The sequence below is a fragment of the Sphaeramia orbicularis genome, chromosome 18, assembly GCF_902148855.1.
Source record: "Sphaeramia orbicularis chromosome 18, fSphaOr1.1, whole genome shotgun sequence".
NCBI classification, from domain to species: Eukaryota; Metazoa; Chordata; class Actinopteri; order Kurtiformes; family Apogonidae; genus Sphaeramia; species Sphaeramia orbicularis.
The window spans coordinates 13942828-13964111 of record NC_043974.1 but is presented as its reverse complement, the minus strand read 5'-3'; the positions used below and the strand labels follow the sequence as shown (position 1 = coordinate 13964111).

Genomic DNA, 21284 nt, shown 5'->3' with positions numbered 1-21284 from the left:
AACCCCTGAGACGTTATTCCAGGTAAACGTTCTGCTGTGAATTGTCGTCCGTTTCAGGTTCATAAAAGCTGCTGTGAGTATGTGTTTGTGTTCCTTTTCTTCAGTGGTTTTGTTTTACTGTGTGTTTTAGGGTCAAAACAGGTGGAATAACAGAAAAAGACAAAGAAAGGAACTGAAGTTTGACAGGTTTTTATTACATAAGACACTCAGAATGTACATCAATAAGAGATTTAGGATGTTGAACATGAACTGTGAACTGGAACACACTGAACAACAAGGATTTGAATATTGGCTCAGTAGTTTTGGTTTTACGCTCTTTTTTTCTAAATCAGTCCAACTGTTTTTTGACACCTGGTTGTACTCAAAGAAGCAGTCAAACCTTGGTAAAAACACAGCAAAAAAATAAAGGAAAATCACAACAACACTGCAAACAGGAGTAAAAACAACTGATGCCAGGAACAACAAACCCCAGCCCTCACATGTATTGTAGTTTATTTTGGCATCGATCCAGCAGATGTCATCATGTCTATGCATGTGCTGATGTCAGCATATCAACTGCCTCTATATATGCGCCAAGTTTGAAGTAAATTCAAACAAAATGAATGATTTCATAGACATGTGAAATTTTGCCCATTATAAGTGAATGGGAAAAAAAAAAAGATTTTAAAAATTCATAATTTTTTTTAAAACTTTGACCTACTTTTCCCAAAATGTAACCACCTCTATTCTTTGTTGCTGGCAAACTATGAACCCCATTTGGTATGAATTAAACCAATAGTTTTGCTGCTAGTGTGTTAACAAACAAAGAAACAAACCAAAAACAACACTCCTTGCCTCCTCTTTGAGGGGCGGGGTAACAAAACATGACAAGGAAAACACTGTAAAAAAAAAAAAAAAAAAAAAAAAAAATTCTAATAATAATAGTGAGTCAGTCTCACTCACTGCTCTGTGTTTTGCCCCCATTGTACAGGTGATGGGGGGTGCACTGAGCATGCTCAGATGTTTATGAAAGAACAAGGTCTAGTTTATCTATACATTTTGATTTTTTTTCCTATTAAGCAAACGGTTGAATTTTTATGAATATTTAAAATTTTATTTATTTATTTATTAAGTTTATTTCATAGGGACAATGGAAACTACATAGTATAACTTCTACCTGTTACAAACAAGCTGTAGTAACTGATGATTCACATAAGCAGATTATAGCTATTGTTAGTTTCCATCTCCAGTCCCTAGTCAGTCAAAATAAATGATATATTCAGAACGCTCACAACAGACACGTCAGGGGTTAAAGGGTTAAAGCTGTTCACATTTCCTGTATTTTCTTGCATGTGACAAAAAGAGAATGAGAAAAAAATATTCATTCCAAATCTTCAAAAACAACAAGCCTACAGGTGGCCTGAGACATTTGTATAGTACTGTATCTGGTACCAGACAGGTTATACAATCAGTAATTATGTGTATCTTAATTCAAGATTTTTTTTTTTTTTTTTTTTTTGCTTAATTCAAGCAAAAAAATCTGCCAATGGAACAAGTGAAAATGACCTTGATAAGATCGCTTGAAATAAGATTTTCATGATCTATTGTTTAAAAATAAGTTCTTATATCTCACTGAAAAGTTACTCTTTAGGTGATTATGTCTTATTTTAGGTGTGATGAGATATTTTGACCAGAAATGAGAAAAATACACTTAGTAAGAATTAGATTTTTCCCAGTGTAATGATTACATACTGAGTCCTAGTTACACTTTATGAAGAATAAATCACATTGTCACAGTCAATGTTGATGCTGGCACAAGGAACAAATAATAACATTTTGGTGTTGATCGGTGTGTGCAGGGGCGTAGAATTGCGTAGGAACGCTAGGGACACGTCCCTACCAATATCCAGCCACTACTGTGTTGTCCCTACCAATCCGTCCGTAGTGTTTAGTCAATGATTACGGCACACAAAGGGTTAATAGTCGGTCTCTGCTAGAAGTCCCACCTCTAACCTAATTGTCACTCTCCGATTGGCTCTGCGGTTTTGCTGTTGTACATGTGATTGGCCGTTACTCCATTTACTTGTAAAAGCTACAGTTATCCACTAGTTGGACAGGAAAAAAAAGAAAAAGTCGGACAGGACAGGACAGGAGGCAGTTCATATCTCCAACCGCTTAATGTAAGTTGTCAACATGTCTGCATTTGTTCTGCCTGGGTCACGTCAGACGGATTTGAATATCAGAGGTGTCATTTACGTTTACATTTGTACATGTGTCTGTTTGCATACATGCGTGTGTGCGTATGCCTGTCCGTGCGTGCAGGGCCGGTTCGTGGCACAGGCTGATAACTGATAACATGATAATTTCTCATTAATTGTCTCAAAAATAAAGAAATGAGAGGAAAAAAAACAAAACACCCCCCCCCCCCCCCCCGTAATTTCACAGGTGAGCTCTCCCAGACCAGTGCTCACTGTGAGTGTGTGTGTGTGAGTGAGTGACAGAGACAGAGCAGAGCTGAATGACAGTCAGACAGGTGTTGAACTAGCATCCAGGTAAAGGCTGGAGAGTTTATCACCATGAAAAGGCCTTCCAAGGCCTTAACTGCACAGTTTAGAAGAGAGAAGAGGAGGGAGAAAAATAATCCAATTATAGAGGGATGAAACCTTTTATAATGTTACAACACGTTTTGTTACTAACAACAGCTAGCAGAACTGAAATGAAGCAAAGTTGGCTAATAATGGAACTGTAGATGATTAAGATATGAGATATCTGCTAAGGTGTGTGGTTTACTGCTGCTGAGCTGGGTTATATATGTTTCTATGTGGTTTATATATGTTTCTGTGTGGTTTATGTATATTTCTATGTGGTTTATAAATGTTTCTATGTGGTTTATATGTGTTTCTATGTGGTTTATATATGTTTCTATATGGTTTACTGCTGGTTGGCTGGTATATGAATGTTTCCATATGGTTTATATATGTTTCTATGTGGTTTATTTATGTTTCTATGTGGTTTATATATATTTTTATGTGGTTATATATATTTCTGTGTGGTTTATATATGTTTCTATATAGTTTATATATGTTTCTATATGGTTTATATGTTTCTATGTGGTTTATATATGTTTCTATATGGTTTATATATGTTTCTATATAGTTTATATATGTTTCTATATCGTTTATGTATGTTTCTATATGGTTTATATATGTTTCTATATAGTTTATATACGTTTCTATATGGTTTATATATGCTTCTATGTGGTTTACTGCTGGCTGCTTTGTGCATCTCCTCTCATGCTTCATTTATCTCCTCTTCGTACCCCCCCCCCCCCCCATGTCCCCATGTATATGTGTGTGTTTGTGTGCATGTGTGTGTTTTTAAGGGGGGGGGGGGCACCAAATTCATATCTCACCTAGGGTGCCAAAATGGCTAGAACTGACTGACTATGATTGTTTGCTTGTTTGATCGGCTCTACATGATGTGAAATTATGATCACAAATGCAAAAAAACATCAACTTTCAGGAGTGCTGCCTTGGAGCACTTTTGTGTCCCCACCAATGTCAGAATCCAACCTACTCCCTTGGATATCTGTGTGTGTGTGGGGGGGGGGGGGGTTGATCTGCCTTGGCGGAGGTCTGCACTCTGTAAGTGCTTTTCTAGTTCTAGAAATATAGCGACTTGATTCTCGTAGTGACAATCGTTTTTTTTTGGTTTTTTTTTCTTATGTGGCCCTAATACGCCGTTGTACTTTTTCACTCGTTCATGTTGATTTGACTTCATCCCATATCTAACCAGCACTTCCCTAAATACTTTTTGATCCCTGTTTATCACTACACATCACATTTTCTTCTCCTTTAAGTTGAAACATGCCCTTGTACCATATATGGACTAAACCTTTAAATCGACACTGAAATGATGGAATAACTCGGTCATCCTCCACAGTGTTTTGACAGAGTGCCAGGTACTGCAGAGGCAGGCCAGGTACTGGGGACACACCTTCCTCACCTCACTCAACCACTACATGTTACAGCAAGCATGACAAATCAATGAAGAGAGAGTGGGTGGGGGGAAAAAACGTGCAAGGAGGAAAGGTTGAAAAGAAGAGGACGAAAGTAAAAACGCCTACAACATCATTCAGACTTCTTCCCCTGGTTCTCAGTGTCCGTAATATTATTTTGGGATTGACGTTACATGACATGGTAAGTGTGTTTCATTTTTCTGTGACAGTTTGTGTCAGCGCTCACACTCTTTTTTTTAGAGGATGAACACAAATTAATACTCGATCTGGTGTTTTCATGTGGTTTTACTTTCATCCTGATGTTTCCCTTTTGCCTCTTTGTGCTGTTAAATCTGTGCATGTACGCTCGTATGCGGTGGTGGTCTCTGTTTCAGTTCTTTCTAAGTGAAACAGGTATGTTTTACTGAGCATGTGAGTGAGTCATGCTATGCACACAAACACACCTTTGGAGGCAGGTTTTACAGTCTGTGATGTAATCCCCTGTTTTGCTGAGAGCTGTTTTTGTACAAAAGGCAAAGAAAAGCAAAAAAAAAAAAAGATAAAATAAACACAGAATAGAAGGAAAATAGAACGAGTGTCTGCTCTAAAAGGAAGGGAAAAAGAAAAAGGCTCAATAAGACGGAAAGGCATCAGCTATCTGGTTGTAGTTGGTATAGTGTCTCATTGTTAGACTGTTGTTGCGCAATGTAACACGGTTTCAGGGCTGCTGCTGCTGCGATGGGCACTGTCAATGTGGTTTGACCGGCTTTCGTAAACACTAGCCATGTGGTCATATTTCTGTATCTGTTTCTTTCCTTTTTGAAACCTTGAACTTTAAGAAAGGAACAAAAATTAGATGTGCAATTCTTGAATCCCAGGAGTAAAAACAATCAGAAAGAAGCAGAATTTAAAAAAAGAAAATTCTAGTTTTTTAAACTTTTTTTTTTTTTTTTACATCATTTTGAATTTCAGTACAATACAATTCAATACATCTTGAGTTTCCCTCCCTAATAAAGTATCTATCTATCTATCTATCTATCTATCTATCTATCTATCTATCTATCTATCTATCTATCTATCTATCTATCTATCTATCTATCTATCTAAAGCTCCATAGATATTAATGACAGTTTTCTGAAAGTGGAATGTAACTTAATACATCGTGTAAGTATAAGTTTGAGATAATGTATTTGAGAGTTTTTCCTCTACTTTCACTTCCCTGTATTCGTTGTGCAAAAACATTGTACTATGTACAGTCGCGGAAAAAAGTAAAATAAATACATATTAGATCTCTGTTAGCTTTTACATGGCAGCAGCTATTCTTCACTGGGTCCATTCAGTTTACCTAGCAACAGTAAAAAATACACATTTATTTATGGGGATATGTCTCTGAACATAGAAACAACTCCTACTCCATGAATATAAGCAGCAGAGGTTGTTTTCTGTCTTTCCAAAAAAGATTAGATCATTTATCATTTGTGAAAAATCTGAACCTGAAAAAGCTGAACCTGAATGGGTAAGCAGTGTTACTATACAGTTGCAGAAAAAATTATCGGACCATCAAAAGTAATCAAAACAATGGTTATGCAATCCAGTACTAACTCCTGTGTGTATCATGTGACTAAAACAGACAGAAAAGAAAACATGGAATGACTAAAAGCACTGTTTTTGTCAGTACAATGCCATAGATATTGATGGAAGAAGTGAAGTGATTTTGGTTATTATCAAGAAAACATGGAAAATGGATAGATATCAGCTCTGAAATTAAACTATTATGAGATATTTTTGTTATTATCATTATATTTGTCCAAACAAATGTACCTTTAGTTGTACCAGGCATTAAAATGAAGAAGAAACTGAAGAAAACAAGGGTGGTCTAATAATATTTTCCATGACTGTAGGAAAGTGTCAAAACATTCATGTCTCTGTGGGTAAGTAGTCTAACCGGGTAAAGTAGGTAAAAAAAAAAATCTGCACACCATATTCGTTTAGTTCCATCCATACCTCAGGATGCAATGTGAAACTTTAACTCTGTAACATACCTGCACCTGTTCTCCAAGACATTCAGACAAGTCAGTATGAACCTGAAACAAAGTAATTTGTATTATGTCCTTCATAAAAGTCGACCTGTCATTTCTATATATAGAATTTCTGATGGCTATATAATCTGAGTTTTCCTCCTTTTTGTACTTACCCCACCCCCCAAAGAGGAGGCAAGGGGTATTGTTTTTGGTTCGGTTTGTTTGTTAACACTAAAGCAGCAAAACTAAAGGTTGAATTCATACCATATTTGGTTTATAGATTGCCAGTGACCCAGAATAGATCTCATTACATTTTGGAAACAGTAGGTCAAAGTTAATTTTTTTAAATGAGTTTTTAATTTTTTTTTTCCCCCATTTAATGGACGAAATTTCAAATGTCTGTAGCAGCAAAACTATTGGTTGAATTCATACCAAATTGGGTTTATAGATTACCAGTGACCCGGAATAGATGTGATTACATTTTAGGAACAGTAGGTCAAAGCTGAAATTTTTCATTAATTTTTAAAATCTCTTTTTCTTCTTGAATTTACTTATAATGGGCAAAATGTGAAATGTCTATAAAAACATCAATTTTGTTTCAATTTACTTCACACTTGGCACATAATTGATACGCTGACATCAGCTGGATTGATGCCAAAATAAGTCAGGATACGTGTGGGGGGGCAGGGCTTGTTGTATCTGGTACTGCTTGTTATATATTTATAATACTGTATGCACAGACTTTGTTTTTCCTAATCTTATTTTATACTTATGAAGAAAAAATATGACTCTTTTCCTGTTCTCTGTGTATTATTGATATTTTTGTAAGATGACTAATCACATGATGTAACACTAAGGGATGCTGGGTATGTAAAAAGGCTCTCTGTGTATATTATACTAAACTGCTGTAATATTATTCTATATTATTCTACATATCTGCTGTTTGACACATATTTTTGCATTGGAGCTACACTTCTATCCTTGTTTTACTATTTATTCGCTGCATTTGTCAGCTTTAGCTATTATTGTTTTTAAAAGATTATAAAATAGAATGTTTTGCTGTTATATGTGTATGTTCCTATGAACATAGTTTAACTGAATAAACTTAAATTTAGAATAAAACTTAAATTTAGAATAAAAAAAAAATTAAATGCAAAAAATTCAGACGCAAAAAATTCAGATCACACATCTGGGACACCAAGGATAAGCAATCGATTCTATCTTTAGTTGAACCAACAGCCAGCTAATAAAAGTTATGTTGGGTTGGTCAAGTGATGCAGATGCAGGAAGACGGTCAGCGAAAGATGTGTGATCTGAATTTTTTTTGCATCTGAATTTTTTGCCTCTGAAATATTTTTTTTTATTCTAAGTGTATTGAATTCAGAGACAAAAAATTCAGATACTTAATTTTAGTGCAAAAAAATTCAGGTACTTAATTTTAGTGCAAAAAAAAAAAAAAACAGTGCTAGAAATTCATTGGCTTTTACAATCCAAAATCTGATGAGACAGATTTACTTCCATAAAGGAAACAATTATAGTGAGTGTGTCTCACAGAGTCTTATAATAATATTTCTCACCATTTTCAGAATTTCTACAAATTAAACGAAAAAAATAACCCCTGCAGAAAATAATGAGCACATAATCCCAATTCATAATTTGTTGGGTTTATATAAAATTATATTACTTTTAATACCGGAAGCACATTTTGCAGGTGATACTTGCATGCGTGTTCGCTTGTCCTTACAGTTTTTACTTGTTATGAGTATTTTTACAGTCGTTTAGATTGGAATACTTATCCAAAACTGCAATTTTCTCTTTCATGTACTAACATGCACCAGCACATCCTACATTAAATACTACAGAAGCAGCCTTCAAATCACAACAAATGATGTGACTGATCTCCAGCTGCTGGTTTCATACCTCTTATATTACATCGCATTTCTACAACAACCAATTAGACCATGTAATAATTCATAATTACAGCACGGGTGCCTAAGACACATCAAACAGGTTGGGTTAGCGGATGAGGGTGTGAATATTTGACTGTATGTACAAGGATGCAGGCGCTGCATACTTTCATTGTCAGCAGTCACCAGGGCGTGCTCTTTCACTAATAGCTGAGATTTGTCAAACAAGCAATGACATGTCAGGATGTCAGGGCTCTTTTTGCAATATTTCACAGTAGCATAACATAATTCCATATTATAACCAGCAGGCACCTGCAGGACGTGAACTAGTGTAACCGACAATTTGGTATTTAACTGATAAGATACATACAGATAGAGGAGACGTCAGAATTTATTAACCCTTTATTAACTATTTTTGGTAATTTCCGCACTTATTATAAGACAATGACAGCAACAGTTACAGTGAGGACAATGAGTCCACAAACTCAGGTCCAATGTGGTCCACAGGGTCTAAAGGTCAAAAGTCAAAAGCCTTTATTGTTATTGTTTAACAGTGCATATGATGAAATTAGAGCACTGATCCAACTAGTGCATTTCAGTGACAAATAGATTAAAAAAAACACCATAAATACAGCAATAAATAGAGTATAAAATAAAAAAAAAAAAGAGGAGTTATTGAAAAGAAAAAGAAACACTACAGTACAGTACAGTACAGTGTTCTCCGGTTGTTGCACAGACAGGTGAATTATTGCATGAATGAAGTTGCTGGCATATATGTATTCAGTGACTGGTTGTGTTCAGGGCTCTGATGGTCCACCTCTGCATGAACAGTGAGTGTTCCTGCTTTTTTAGGTACCATGAAGTAATGGTACTAATGTAAGGAATGATGTTCAAAGGGAGAATGTGGATGTGGACAGGGGTCTGGATCAGCACTGATGTTATAATATTTTAAAATATATGTTCCTTTCACATTACATGTGTTTTTCTTCTATTTGTTTTTAATATATACTGTACTTCTTATTTATTTATTTATTTTACTTCTTATGCTTGCCGCTTAGGTGTCAAACATGTGACCCGGGGGCCAAATCCGGCCCGCCAAAAGTTTCCAATCCGGCCCGCGGGATGAATTTGTGGAAAATTGCAAAAATTACACTGAAGATATTAACAATCAGTGGTGTCAAAATCATTTTAATTCAGGTTCCACATACAGACACATAATTAGATTTCAAGTGGGTCAGACCAGCAAAATATTATCATAATAACCTATAAATAATGACAACCCCAAATTTTTTCTTTGTTTTTTGGTGTAAAAAAGTAAAATTACATGAAAATGTTTAAATTACCAAACTATACACTTACAAAAAACGTGAATAACCTGAACAAATATGAACAAACAGAAATGTTTTAAGAAAAGCAAATGCAGTTTTACCAATATTCTGCCTGTTACTAAATGTTTTGTGTGATTGTAATGCACATGTGTAAATGACAAACTGATAAACCGAGGCATAATATTGTTAAAATTGCACTTGTTTTTCTTAAGACAATTCAAGTTGTTCATTTTATTCAGATTTTTAAGGAAACTTTGTAGATGTAAACCTGATCATAATAGAATTTTACTTTTTTCACTGTTATTATTTTACTGGTCCGGCCCACTTAAGGTCAAATTGGACTGAATGTGGCCCCTGAACTAAAATGAGTTTGACACCCCTGGCTTACAGGCAAGGAAACAAATTCGGTAACTTAATTTACTTTGATTTTCTGCATGACAATAAAAAATGTTGAAAAATTTCATAGTCTTGTTATGTCCTGCAGTAACACATTAATGTTGAAATTTTGATTTTCATGACTTCCCTACAAAGGTTTAAACCAGGACACATGAATAAATGTCTCCTATAGGATCCGGATAAACTTTATTGTCCCATACGGAAAATTTGGTTTGGACAACAGTGTTACACGTTGTTACATTCACATTTGCCGACTCTATTTGGTGTAATTCATTACTTAAGGGACACATTTCAATTTCAGAGAGTAATAGACTATCAATTTACCTCCTAATAGCATAACACAAGGGAGGGGTGGGTTTAACGCTGGAGCCAGGTCGAACCCACCAATAGAAACTCTTCTCTCATCCATCAGTGTAGGCCCCACCCATTAAGTGCAGTTCAATTCACTAGCAAAACTTTTGAACTCGCAAGCAAAGAGGACTGATTTATAAGCAAAATAATCTTTTTTTTTTATTGCCACTGACTGTCTTTTGCTCCCAAGTATCTTTTTTGGTTGCAAATCTATTCTATTTGATTGATGAATAAAGAAACAAATGTCTCTCCATACATCATCGACTGACACCCGATCATGTTCCAACTCATCCCAGATGTGTTGAGTTGATAAAGATTTCCCAAATACAGCCCAGAAAAACATTTTTTAATTTAAATTATGGAATATACACATAAAGTATGAACAGGAGCGTACAATTCCACTCAATTTCTTTATTTTTTCTCATTTGGCCCTTTTATTTTTCTTTTTAAACCTCATTTTCCATTTTTTTCCCCGTTTTTTTTACTTTAAATAAGCTAACAAACTGACTCAATGGAACAGGCCTTATCATGCTGTAAGAGTAACCATCTATCACCATTGCTTAATTAAATCTTTGCTAAAATACTGACACTAATAGAATGACTGTTGCTCTCACCTCGTGTCTGGTCCTGTAGTTCAGGAATTACAAATCCCCGTTAAAACATGTTACACTTGCGCCACACTCCCACACTTTCCTGCAGAAATACATAGTGTGTTTAAAAAAAAAAAAGAAACTTGTGCCAAATAAAATAATGAACAGGATTCAGATGTTTTTTCTGAGATGATGCATCCATCAGTCAGAAAAAAAACACAGAGGTTGTAATAGTTGTTTTAAAATCACAGGATAGTTCTGTCTAAATCTGATGTTATATTTTTTTCAAACTAATATTTTATTTGTTTAATGATATTCTGATATTTATAAAGGTGTTTCTGTAAAAGGTGGCACCCATACATTGCATTTGATTATTTTGAGCTATTTAAAATATGCCACTGATGTTATTCAGTAGAGAAATAAAGAAACTGTGGCACCAAAATGAGAAGAACTATCTCTAATCCGTCTCAAATCAATATGTCCAGGTATTAATCAAAATTAATTTTCATGTTATATTAGTCTAACTAAATATTTGCCAAATATTTAACATGTTGTTAAATTTCTGCACTTATATCAGATATTTAGTCTGCATTAATTACATTTGCATAAACTACTTTGAATTAATATTTTTCAGCTTTAAATCTACTCATTAATATTGCTTTAATTTAATGTTTTCAAGTCAGGAATGGTGCTAAATTAGCAATATATTCCTCAGCATGACCTGCCCTACTCTGCCTCTGATGGGCTCATCAGTCCTCATGCGTAAAGTTAACCAATCTAATCAGTGAAGCCAGCGAGTACTAGCCAATTAGAGGCAGAGTTGGGCGGGTCATAGCTTCACCATCCTAGGAGAAAAAATAGGACCAATGGCCCTGTAGCTTACCGGCCAAATTAAAAGCTTTGGGAAATGTATCCAGATGCCATTTATTATCACCCAGCTATGTGTATTTATTAAATTACAGAAATAGCCCATGTTTTGGTCATATTCCAATCAGATCTGTAAAAAATTCAAATTCCAACTTTGATATCATTGATACTGATTTATTGGATCAATCCACTTCCTATCTCTTATAATGGGAACATTTTTCAAAGTGGCACCAAATCCAGAATTAGATCCGGATCCAAATAATTTCACTAACTTTTGTTGACATTATTACAAAGAAGCTGTATACCAAGTTTGAAGTCAATCGGAATTGTAGTTTCAGAGAAGAAGACAATTGACATTTTTGTAACGGACAACAGACGACGACGCTGGGCGCCGCATGATGACAATAGCTTACGGCCTGTCGGTCGGTAAGCTAAAAATTAGCAGTTTGGCTCAGATACTACTGAATGGTGCACATCAGGGGGGTTTAGAAGTGGGTATACACAATTCTGACTGAAAAATAAGTAGGTATACTCTGTTTACCGCTGTATATAGTGATGGGCTGCTGACATGCGAAGCTCCGGTGCATGCGCCGTAGCTCATAAAGCAGATGTATCGAAGCACAGTGCCGAGGCGTGGTTTGGTCACGTGACTTGTGACGTTCAACACACTTGAGTGACGTATGAAGAAGCTGAGTGCTTCGAATCACCTGAAATCACTTCGAAACACACCCATGGACCTATTTACCAATGAACCTTAAAACATACTTTGCCCAAATCCACAATATAATCTGTATTTGCACCAACCCCATGTGAAATGACATCAGTCTCTATTTGTGGAGCACATCTCATGAACGTAGCAGCAACATTTAAATGTCCCATACCACAACAAGTGAAGGTCTACTTAGGGTTACATACAGATATTCCAAATTAGGATCATGGTTCTCAATAATTATTGTCATTATTACTAGAAATATTATTATTGTGTCCACTACAAACATACAATCATCTGGTGTAGTCAAACAGGAATTTGCATGGACAATCAAATCCAAAACAATCCATGAACCACTGGGATGTGTTGTGCATTAAATAGGTATGCTGCAGAATGGAAAGAAGATTGATTCTTTGACACATCTCGGTTGCACTTCATTTTAATCACCACTAGATGTCCTCCTCAAGCACTGTCTCATTGGGGCCTCGAGCAATGAACCAGGTTTCGTAAAAAGTGTCGAAGCTCCAACAAAGCCTTGTTCGGCTATCACTAGCCATATACCCTGGACTACACCACTGGTTGAAATGCCCAATAAAGGGTTAACCTTGATCAGTGACCAAACTTTCCTCTGATAATCAATAAAAATTGTGACATGTCCGCTGTTGTTTTTCTCTCTGTGGCTGATCTTATTCATTCTTTTTCTACCTTCGACAGGTGACAGAAATGGCCCTAAACAACTCCCTTACAGCAACTCAGAGCATAGTGGACAATAGAGCAGCCACAGCTATGGGTGCCCTCATCCTGAGCCTCGTCTTTCTTTTGGGTTGTCCTGGAAACCTCTTCATCATTTGGAGCATCCTGGCACGCGCCCGGAAGCAAAACGTCACCACCCTCCTCATCCTCAACCTAGCTATCGCTGATGGCTCCCTGATGGCTCTCACCCCGTTCTTCATCATCTACCTGGTCTTAAAGAACTGGGTGTTTGGGAACATGATGTGTAAGGTCCTCTTCTACCTGTGTCTGGTCAACATGTACGCCTCCATTCAGCTCATCATGCTGATGAGCCTGTACCGGCTGCTGGCCGTGCTGTGGCCGCAGCGCGTCACCCTCATCACTGGTCGAAAGACCGTCATGCTAGTGCTGGCGGTGTTGTGGATGCTGGTGGTGGTCGCCTCCATTCCTGCCATGGTATTCAGAGAAGCCAGGGAAACTATTAATCTCACAGTGTGCGATTCATTCCATGATAAAGACAGTGAGGTGAGTAAACAAGAACCTGAATTCTAAAAGTACTGAAATTCTCCCCTTTGTTTTATTTTTATTTTATTTTATTTATTTATTTCGATCATGCAAAGAAACAAAATAAAACAAAACGAAGCAAATTAAGACAAAAACAATGACAAAATAACATTTAAATGAACAGAACCTATCTTCAAGTACAAACAAGTCTGAATTTTGCATGGTCGAAAAGGAGTAGGAAGAAATATAAACTTATTTAATCCTACCCTTAACCCCCTTTTCCCATAAAGACCCGGTGCTACTTTTGTGGCAGTTCTCAAATGAATTTTTCCCTCTATTTAACCTTTCTTAAGTGATTTATCACCATTTATTATAATTTTATTCTCTGTATTTTGCTTTTTCTTTTTTTTTTTTTTTTTTTTTACACTAAATCATGTTTTCTCTTATATTCAATTTCCTCTGTGTATTATAGATGTTCAAGAAAACTCAGAGCTTATTATATCAAAACAAAAATTGCAGAAAAAGTCACATTTTCAGCAAAGATATCAATAACTGAATGCAAAAAAAAAAAAGTGTCCATTCACTGTCATTTATCAAAGTCAATGGATTTTACTGGTGAATCAATGTCGTAGAAGATGATGGTGTTTCCATGGTAACTACAGAGCCTCTGAACATCCAAATGGGTCATATCGGATGACCATGAAAAGACGACAAACTTTCTTTTACACCAATTATTTACATGTATTGATAGAATTAGCGGATCAATAGGTATTAGACTAGAAGTAGTCAAAGGGAAGTTAAAACGGTTGTTATAGTTATATTAGAGCTCTTAGAGGCTAATAGACGACAGCTCTTTTGTTACCCCGCCCCCCCGAAGGGGAGGTAAGGGGTATTGTTTTTGGTTCAGTTTGTTTATTTGTTTGTTTGTTAACACTCTAAACAGCAAAACTACTGGTCAAATTCATACCAAATTTTGGTTTATAGCTTGCCAGTGACGCAGAATAGATCTAATTGCATTTTGGGAAAAGTAGGTTAAAGTTAAAATTTTTTATGATTTTTTTTTTTTTTTTTATCTTTTTTTTTTTTCCCATTTACTTATAATGGTCAAAATTTCAAAAACCTATAGAAGCAAAACTGTTGATTGAACTCTTACTAAATTTGGTTTATTGATTGTCAGTGGCCCAGAATAGATGTGGTTGCATTTTGGGAAAAGTTAAAGTTCAAATTTTTTATGATTTTTTTTTTTTTAATCTTTTTTTTTTCCCATTTACTTATAATGGGCAAAATTTCAAAAATCTGTAGCAGCAAAACTGTTGATTGAACTCTTACTAAATTTGGTTTATAGATTGCCAGTGACCCAGAATAGATGTGGTTGCATTTTGGGAAAAGTAGGTCAAAGTTCTGATTTTTTACAAATTTCTATGAATTTTTTCCTTCCTATCTTATTTCAAATGTCTATTAAAACAACAATTTTGTTTCAATTTACTTCAAACTTGGCACATATGTACAGGCAATTGATATTCTGACATCAGCACATGCGTATACATGATGACATCAGCTGGATCGATGCCAAAATAAGCTACAATACGTGCGAGGGGCGGGGCTTGTTGTGCCTGGCACAACTTGTTAAATAACATTTTAGTACATTTTGGCCAAACCCTAATAGCTGGGTCTTTCCCTCAGTCTTTTTCTGTTAAACTTTAACATCTACGTATCTGAATAAGATCTTCACTTGATCGGAGGTGGACAAAAAATTGCAACATGAAAGTAACAAGAACTGTCAAACTATAAAGGTCACACCCAAATTTGTACTTTAGAAAAAAATATGTATTTTTTCCACCACTGCAAAAAAGATACCCCATCATCTTAACTTACCTGAGTCTTATCTTTTCTGAAAAGGTGGCTCTACAGTACATGCTGGAGCTGGTTCTGGGGTTTTTGATTCCCTATGGCGTCATTGTCGTCAGCTACATCTGCATCTTGCGGAAAATCAGACAGACCAAATTCCGCCGACGCATCCGCAGTGAGAAACTCATCTTGGCCATTGTGGTGACCTTCTGCATCTTTTGGTTGCCTTATCATGTCGTCAACATGGTGCAAGTATGCCACACATCCTGTTTTCGCAGTTTACCCACATACCTTTGATGAAACAGAGTCCTGATCTTGCAGGATGATTTTAATTTGCGTCAATTTCTAATTCAGGAAATGCTTCTTTTCCTCAGGTCGCATGGGCTCTATGGCCGAAGGGTTCCACAAAGGACATGTAAGTGAGCATCCAACAAAAAATGCATCTTATTGCAAGTTTTATCAGCTTTTCTTTTTTGTATGTTATGTGATGATAGGAGCTGATACATATAAAACCTTAGCACTGGGGTCTCAAACATACGGCCTGGGGTCCAAATGCGGCCCACCAAAGATTCCAATGCGGTCCATGGGATGAATTTGCAAAGTGCAAAAATTCCATAATCAAGGCTGTGGAACTCATTTTAGTTCAGGTTCCATATACAGACCAATATGATCTCAAGTACAGTAATAGCATAAAAACCTACAAAAAATAATGACTCCATATTTTCTTCTTGGTTTGATGTAAAAAAAAATATTACACTATGCCTATAAATAATGACAACTTCACATTTTTGTCTTTGTTTTAGTGCAAAAAATAACATTTAATTATAAAAAATACTTACATTTACAAACTATCCTGAAACAATAAAATGTGAATAATATGAATAAATATGAACAACCTGAAATGTTTAAAGAAAATTAAGCACAATTTTAACAACTTTCTGCCTGTTACTAAGTGGTTAGTGTCTTTGTGGCAGATACTTCAGGGCAAAAATAGGGCTGACAAGCCACCACAGGACCCACAAAAACTGAAGTCAAGGTCGTCATTGAGACTGATGGATGAACAACAGTGTTTTTGTAGATCTGATCCATAATACACATGTATAAATGATGAAGTTGAGGCATAATACTGTTAAAATTGCACTTATTTCTCTTAAGAATTCTCAGTTTTTTCAGGTTATTCACATCTTTTTTGTTTGGATATTTTATAAAAGTAAGTATTTTCATAATGGGATTTTTTTGCACAAAAAAACCCACAAAAATTTGGAGTTGGCGTTATATATAGGTTATTATGCAATTATTTACTGGTCCGGTCCACTTGAAATCAAATTGAAAGAAAATGAGTTTGAGACCCCTGCCTTTGCATAACCTTCGAACATGAGGTAGTTTTGGGTTTAAAATGGGGACAATAAGTTTATTTTACTGTATGAAACCAATAAAATCAATCAATTGCCTCTGTACTGACAAGTATGATACTGTCAGACAACAAAAGCCTTGATTTATTCAATATTTTTTATCTCTATAAATTCCTCTTCCATATTCCACACTTCCAATATCCTTTTTGTTTTTAGGGTCAGGCTGATACCTGCTTTAGCTTGTGTGTAAATGTGCTCTAAAATACCAGCGTCTTCAACTCAGGACTTTCCAATTCACTGCATCCGAATTTATAATGTCATAGACAAATGACATTTTTCAGACACAGAAATCAGAGGGAAATGGACTTTGTTTAAGGCCTGTCTCTGTCTCAGCAACAAACTTTTGCAAAATTTTCTAACACAAATCTCGTCTTAAGGAGGTAAAAAAAAATAAGGAAATTAAAGTAATTGATAATATTGACAAAATAATATGATAATAGTGCATTATATTATACAGGCTGCATTAATCTACTTTCATTCATGCATAGGACATTCTTAACCCATCTGACCACGCCCACTTAGAGAACAGGAAGTGAAGTCTACCATTTTTATGTAGTGAAGGCCCACACTTTATCAGCTTGTGAGCTACTTATAAAATGAACAAATAAAAATTATCTACCTACTATAAAAATGCAAAACATGTATTTATTTATAAGTATTCTTTATTTGTACAACATACGGCAGTGGTTCCCAATCTTTTTTGGCTTGTGACCCCATTTTAACATCACAAATTTCTGGTGACCCCAGACATTCAAAACAAAGACTTTTTTTTTTTTTTTGCTAAAATTAATTTGTTTTTGATCATGTAATAGCTTCTTTTACTATGTTGCAAATAAAGGTTAATTTTAGACGACATTTAGTCTATATCACGTATATTATTATGGACAGAGGCAGTAAATCCAGGTGTAGATTACTGCACAAAGGGAGAATTTGATTTTCCTTGGTCAGGATATGTACAGTCAGTCCAGCTTGGATTTACAAGGCTGACAATTAATACTGAACAAACAAGAACTCAAACTATGAATTATGAAAGAGCTGCAGCATCTGAAACTGACCACAATGAACATGTGACAGATAAACAGAACCACAGTGCTGCAGTTTCAGACTCACAGTTTGTCATGTCTTTTATGTATGTGATTGTCTCTGTCAACTCACCATTATATTTTTTATAGTAAGTTTTTATTTTTTATCAATTACTAGAAATTTCAGGCGACTCCACGTGGGGTCCCGACCCCAAGGTTGAGAAACACTGACATATGTGGTGTAACTTGCAAAACTGCATTAACACATATTGCACAATACAACTCTGTACATTTTTTGTCATTACCTTACTGTGATGACTTGCAATTTGTGAAATCATCCAGACAGTAGCTGCTGGTTCCACAAGGACACTTCTAAATGATCATCAATTTCGGTGGAACAGTATTTGGACTTAACCCATAACGACCCAGTGCTACTTTTGTGTCAGTTCCCAAATGAACTTTTCTCTCCTTCTCCATTTTTTCAGTCAAAATCAGTGATTTGTCATTATTTAATTTGGTAATCATATAGATGTTCATAAAAGCTCAGATTAAAGTTGAGGGTTATTATATCTAAAGCAGAAAAAACTGAAGAATAAGTGACTTTTTCAGTGAAATCTATCAATAACTGAACATAAACCCAGTGTGTCCATTCACTGTCATTGATCCGACTCCATGGGTTTTACTGGTGAATCAATGTTGTAGAAGATGACGGTGTTTCCACCATTTATTATAATTTTATTCTCTGTATTTTGCTTTTTTTCTGTAAATCATGCATGTTCCTGTATTTAATTTCCTCCATGTATTATAGATGTTCAACAAACTCAAAGCTCATTATATCAAAACAGAGAAAACTGCTGAAAAAGTTACATTTTCAGCAAAGATATCAATAACTGAATCCAAAAACAAATGTGTCCATTCACTGCCATTTATCAAAGTCCATAAGTTTTACTAGTGAATCAGTGTTGTAGAATGATGACGGTGTTTCCATGGTAACTACGGAGCCTCTGAACGTCCAAAGGGGGTCATATTTGATGACCATGAAAAGATGACAAACTGTATTTTACACCAATTATTTGCATGTATTGATAGGATTCGGGGTTTGATCGATTGATTGATTTGTTTGTTTGTTTATTTAGCAGGGACTGTACACATTAAAGAACATTTCTGTAAATGTGCCAGTATTAGCAAAAAAGCTATTTTTCAACTGTTGTCCCTGGGTAAGATGTAAAATCCCAGCATTCATAAAATTAGAAATATTTAAAAAAAATTATGGCTACACCCACACATTACATAGCATTAGTTCACACAAACAGTATACACAGTTAACCTTTAAGTATTAGTAAACACCTGGAGAGACATTGGTGCATGGGCAGGTGTCAACAGGTATTAAACATTTTATATCAACAGATGTTTTTTGTCACCAGTGGATGTTTGGGTCTTTAACCTCCTAAGACCCACCTATGGGTTTTCTGTCCACATTTGAGGACATGAGTTTCACAACTTTGTACCAAAAAAAAGAAGAAAACTGTCCACCACAAAGGACATTCCATAAAAATTTAAGAAACTGCATCTGAAAAAACTGTTGCATCATGTTTCCAATACAGGCACTTATTTAATAAAAAACAAAAAAAGCTTGTACTTTGCTGACATTTCCTGGGTCTTAGGAGGTTAATGAAATGTAAGTGTTTTTTTGGAAGAGCATTTCCCCTCACATAATTTTCCTCTAACTTTTTCATCCCCCAGGCTGCATCAAATATGGAGCAGGAGTCGTGCCGTCACCTCTTCCATCGCTTTCATGAGCAGCTGCGCCAACCCGGTGCTCTACTTCTTCGCAGGAAAATCCTACATCCGACGAGAAGGTCTGGCGTTCATGGCCCGTTTGTTTGAGCGCACGGGGGTGGACTCGGGTGCCACCAGGAAGAGCCGCCAGAACAGCCGAGACAACAGCCGCGACAAAGACAAAGACGCTGAAATTGTCATGCTACAGAATAAAGATCAAGAATCTGTTACAAACTCCAGCTCTAATGCAAAACCAGTAAAGAATGGGAAGTAGAGGACGTGATGGTCTGACGTTGTTCCCCTCCTCAGAAAACAAGATTCACATGTTTTGCAGCAAAATGTAACTGGATGCATGAGTAGGGTGAAGATGTTCCTGAAGGTGCTGATCCTGGACCATTTGGACGTGAGGACACCCAGAGACACTGCTATGTTTGATACTATGAACTTTAATAAAGAAAGACTATGGACCAGGAGGACACTAATCTGTGTATCATTAATTTATTCGTTTTTCAATTTAAAACCAAAAATCAAAAAATACTCGTTTTTTTGTTTTTCATTTTCAAAACCACAATGGAAAACGGATAACAGTTTGTTTTTCCATTTCCTGATTTTGTGCTCAAATGAAAAATGGAAAAAACGGATAACGACCGTTTCATCTGATTTTACTATTTTCAATGTAGTTAAGTTGTCTGACCTGGAAGTAGTCGTTACTAGGGAAAAAATAAACAAACAAAATTTTCCAAATGAACGAGATACTGTTTTCTGAAAAATTTAAATTCAGCTCTGTTTTTCTGAATTAATTAATTCAGAAACAGAGTCGAATTAATTTTTTGTGTGAATGCAAAACACTTCCGTACGTATCAAACAGCTGCTTAATTATAGCAAAACATTCCTCTAGTCCGGCCATGATTCCGTTATCCGTTTTTTCCATTTTTCATTTGAGCACAAAATCGGGAAATGGAAAAACAAACCATTATCAGTTTTTCATTCTGGTTTTGAAAATGAAAAAATCAGTGTTTTTTTTGTTTTTTGTTTTTAAATTGAAAAACAAATGAACGAATGATACATGGATTGACACTGTCCCCAAAGCTCTCATTACCCAATATCCAACAGACAAACAAAAGGGATACCTGTTGTTTCCTGTCCATCTGTATCATAATGTGTCTAATTTGGATTTTTTTTTAACAGAAATCTGCCTGATAACCTGTACTCCTGTGTTTTCTAATCACATGATACACAAGAAAAGCACTCTGAGAGTGCAGACCTCTGCCAATGCAGATCAGTGCCCCCCCCCATCACCACCAAAATTTAATAATTTCTTCCTTGTGCCAATATCAACATTTCCTGAAAATTTCATGAAAATTCATCCATAACTTTTTGAGTTATCTTGCTAACAAACAAACAAACATGTATGCACACACACAAAGCAAAGCGATCACAACACCACCTGGCGGAGGTAAATATATGATGAACTGCACTGAAAACTGACCTGAAACAGTCAACACTGTTGTAACACACTACTTCCTTTTCCATTGGACATCTGCGCAAAACTTTACCGATATTTACTAAATGTCGAAAAAACAGAAGTGCGTAATGTCGGTTTTTCCATTAAATCACAAATGCGATGATTTGTTTATTTATTATCACGAGATGACACCAGAAGTCATTCCATAAACATGGCGACAAACATAAATATGGTGTTGATTTACAGATATATTCATTATTATTATATATTACCCCTCTATCTCGTACTAAATTCAAAAATGATTGGGTTTCCTGGTGTGTCCGCACATACTGTGACATGTTTCTTCTTCTTTTTCACCGGTTGTAACGTACGTCAAC

At 35.7% G+C, this 21284-nt stretch overlaps 1 protein-coding gene across 1 annotated transcript; it reads left to right on the top strand.

The window, feature by feature from the left end:
• The first annotated feature begins 4056 nt into the window (after positions 1-4056).
• Positions 4057-20056, top strand: ltb4r2a (leukotriene B4 receptor 2a). Its single transcript, XM_030161703.1, has 5 exons — positions 4057-4178; positions 12860-13402; positions 15281-15481; positions 15604-15644; positions 19407-20056. Exons 1-5 carry the CDS (start codon positions 4176-4178, stop codon positions 19714-19716), a joined length of 1098 nt encoding a protein of 365 aa, XP_030017563.1. The 5' UTR covers positions 4057-4175; the 3' UTR covers positions 19717-20056.
• The last annotated feature ends 1228 nt before the right edge of the window (positions 20057-21284 follow it).

What these genes read in the sequence shown, in the direction of transcription:
- ltb4r2a (XM_030161703.1), top strand. An exon ending in TCCATGATAAAGACAGTGAG is followed by an intron (nt 13,403 to 15,280) that starts GTGAGTAAACAA and finishes TTTTCTGAAAAG; the next exon opens with GTGGCTCTACAGTACATGCT. An exon ending in ATGTCGTCAACATGGTGCAA is followed by an intron (nt 15,482 to 15,603) that starts GTATGCCACACA and finishes TCTTTTCCTCAG; the next exon opens with GTCGCATGGGCTCTATGGCC.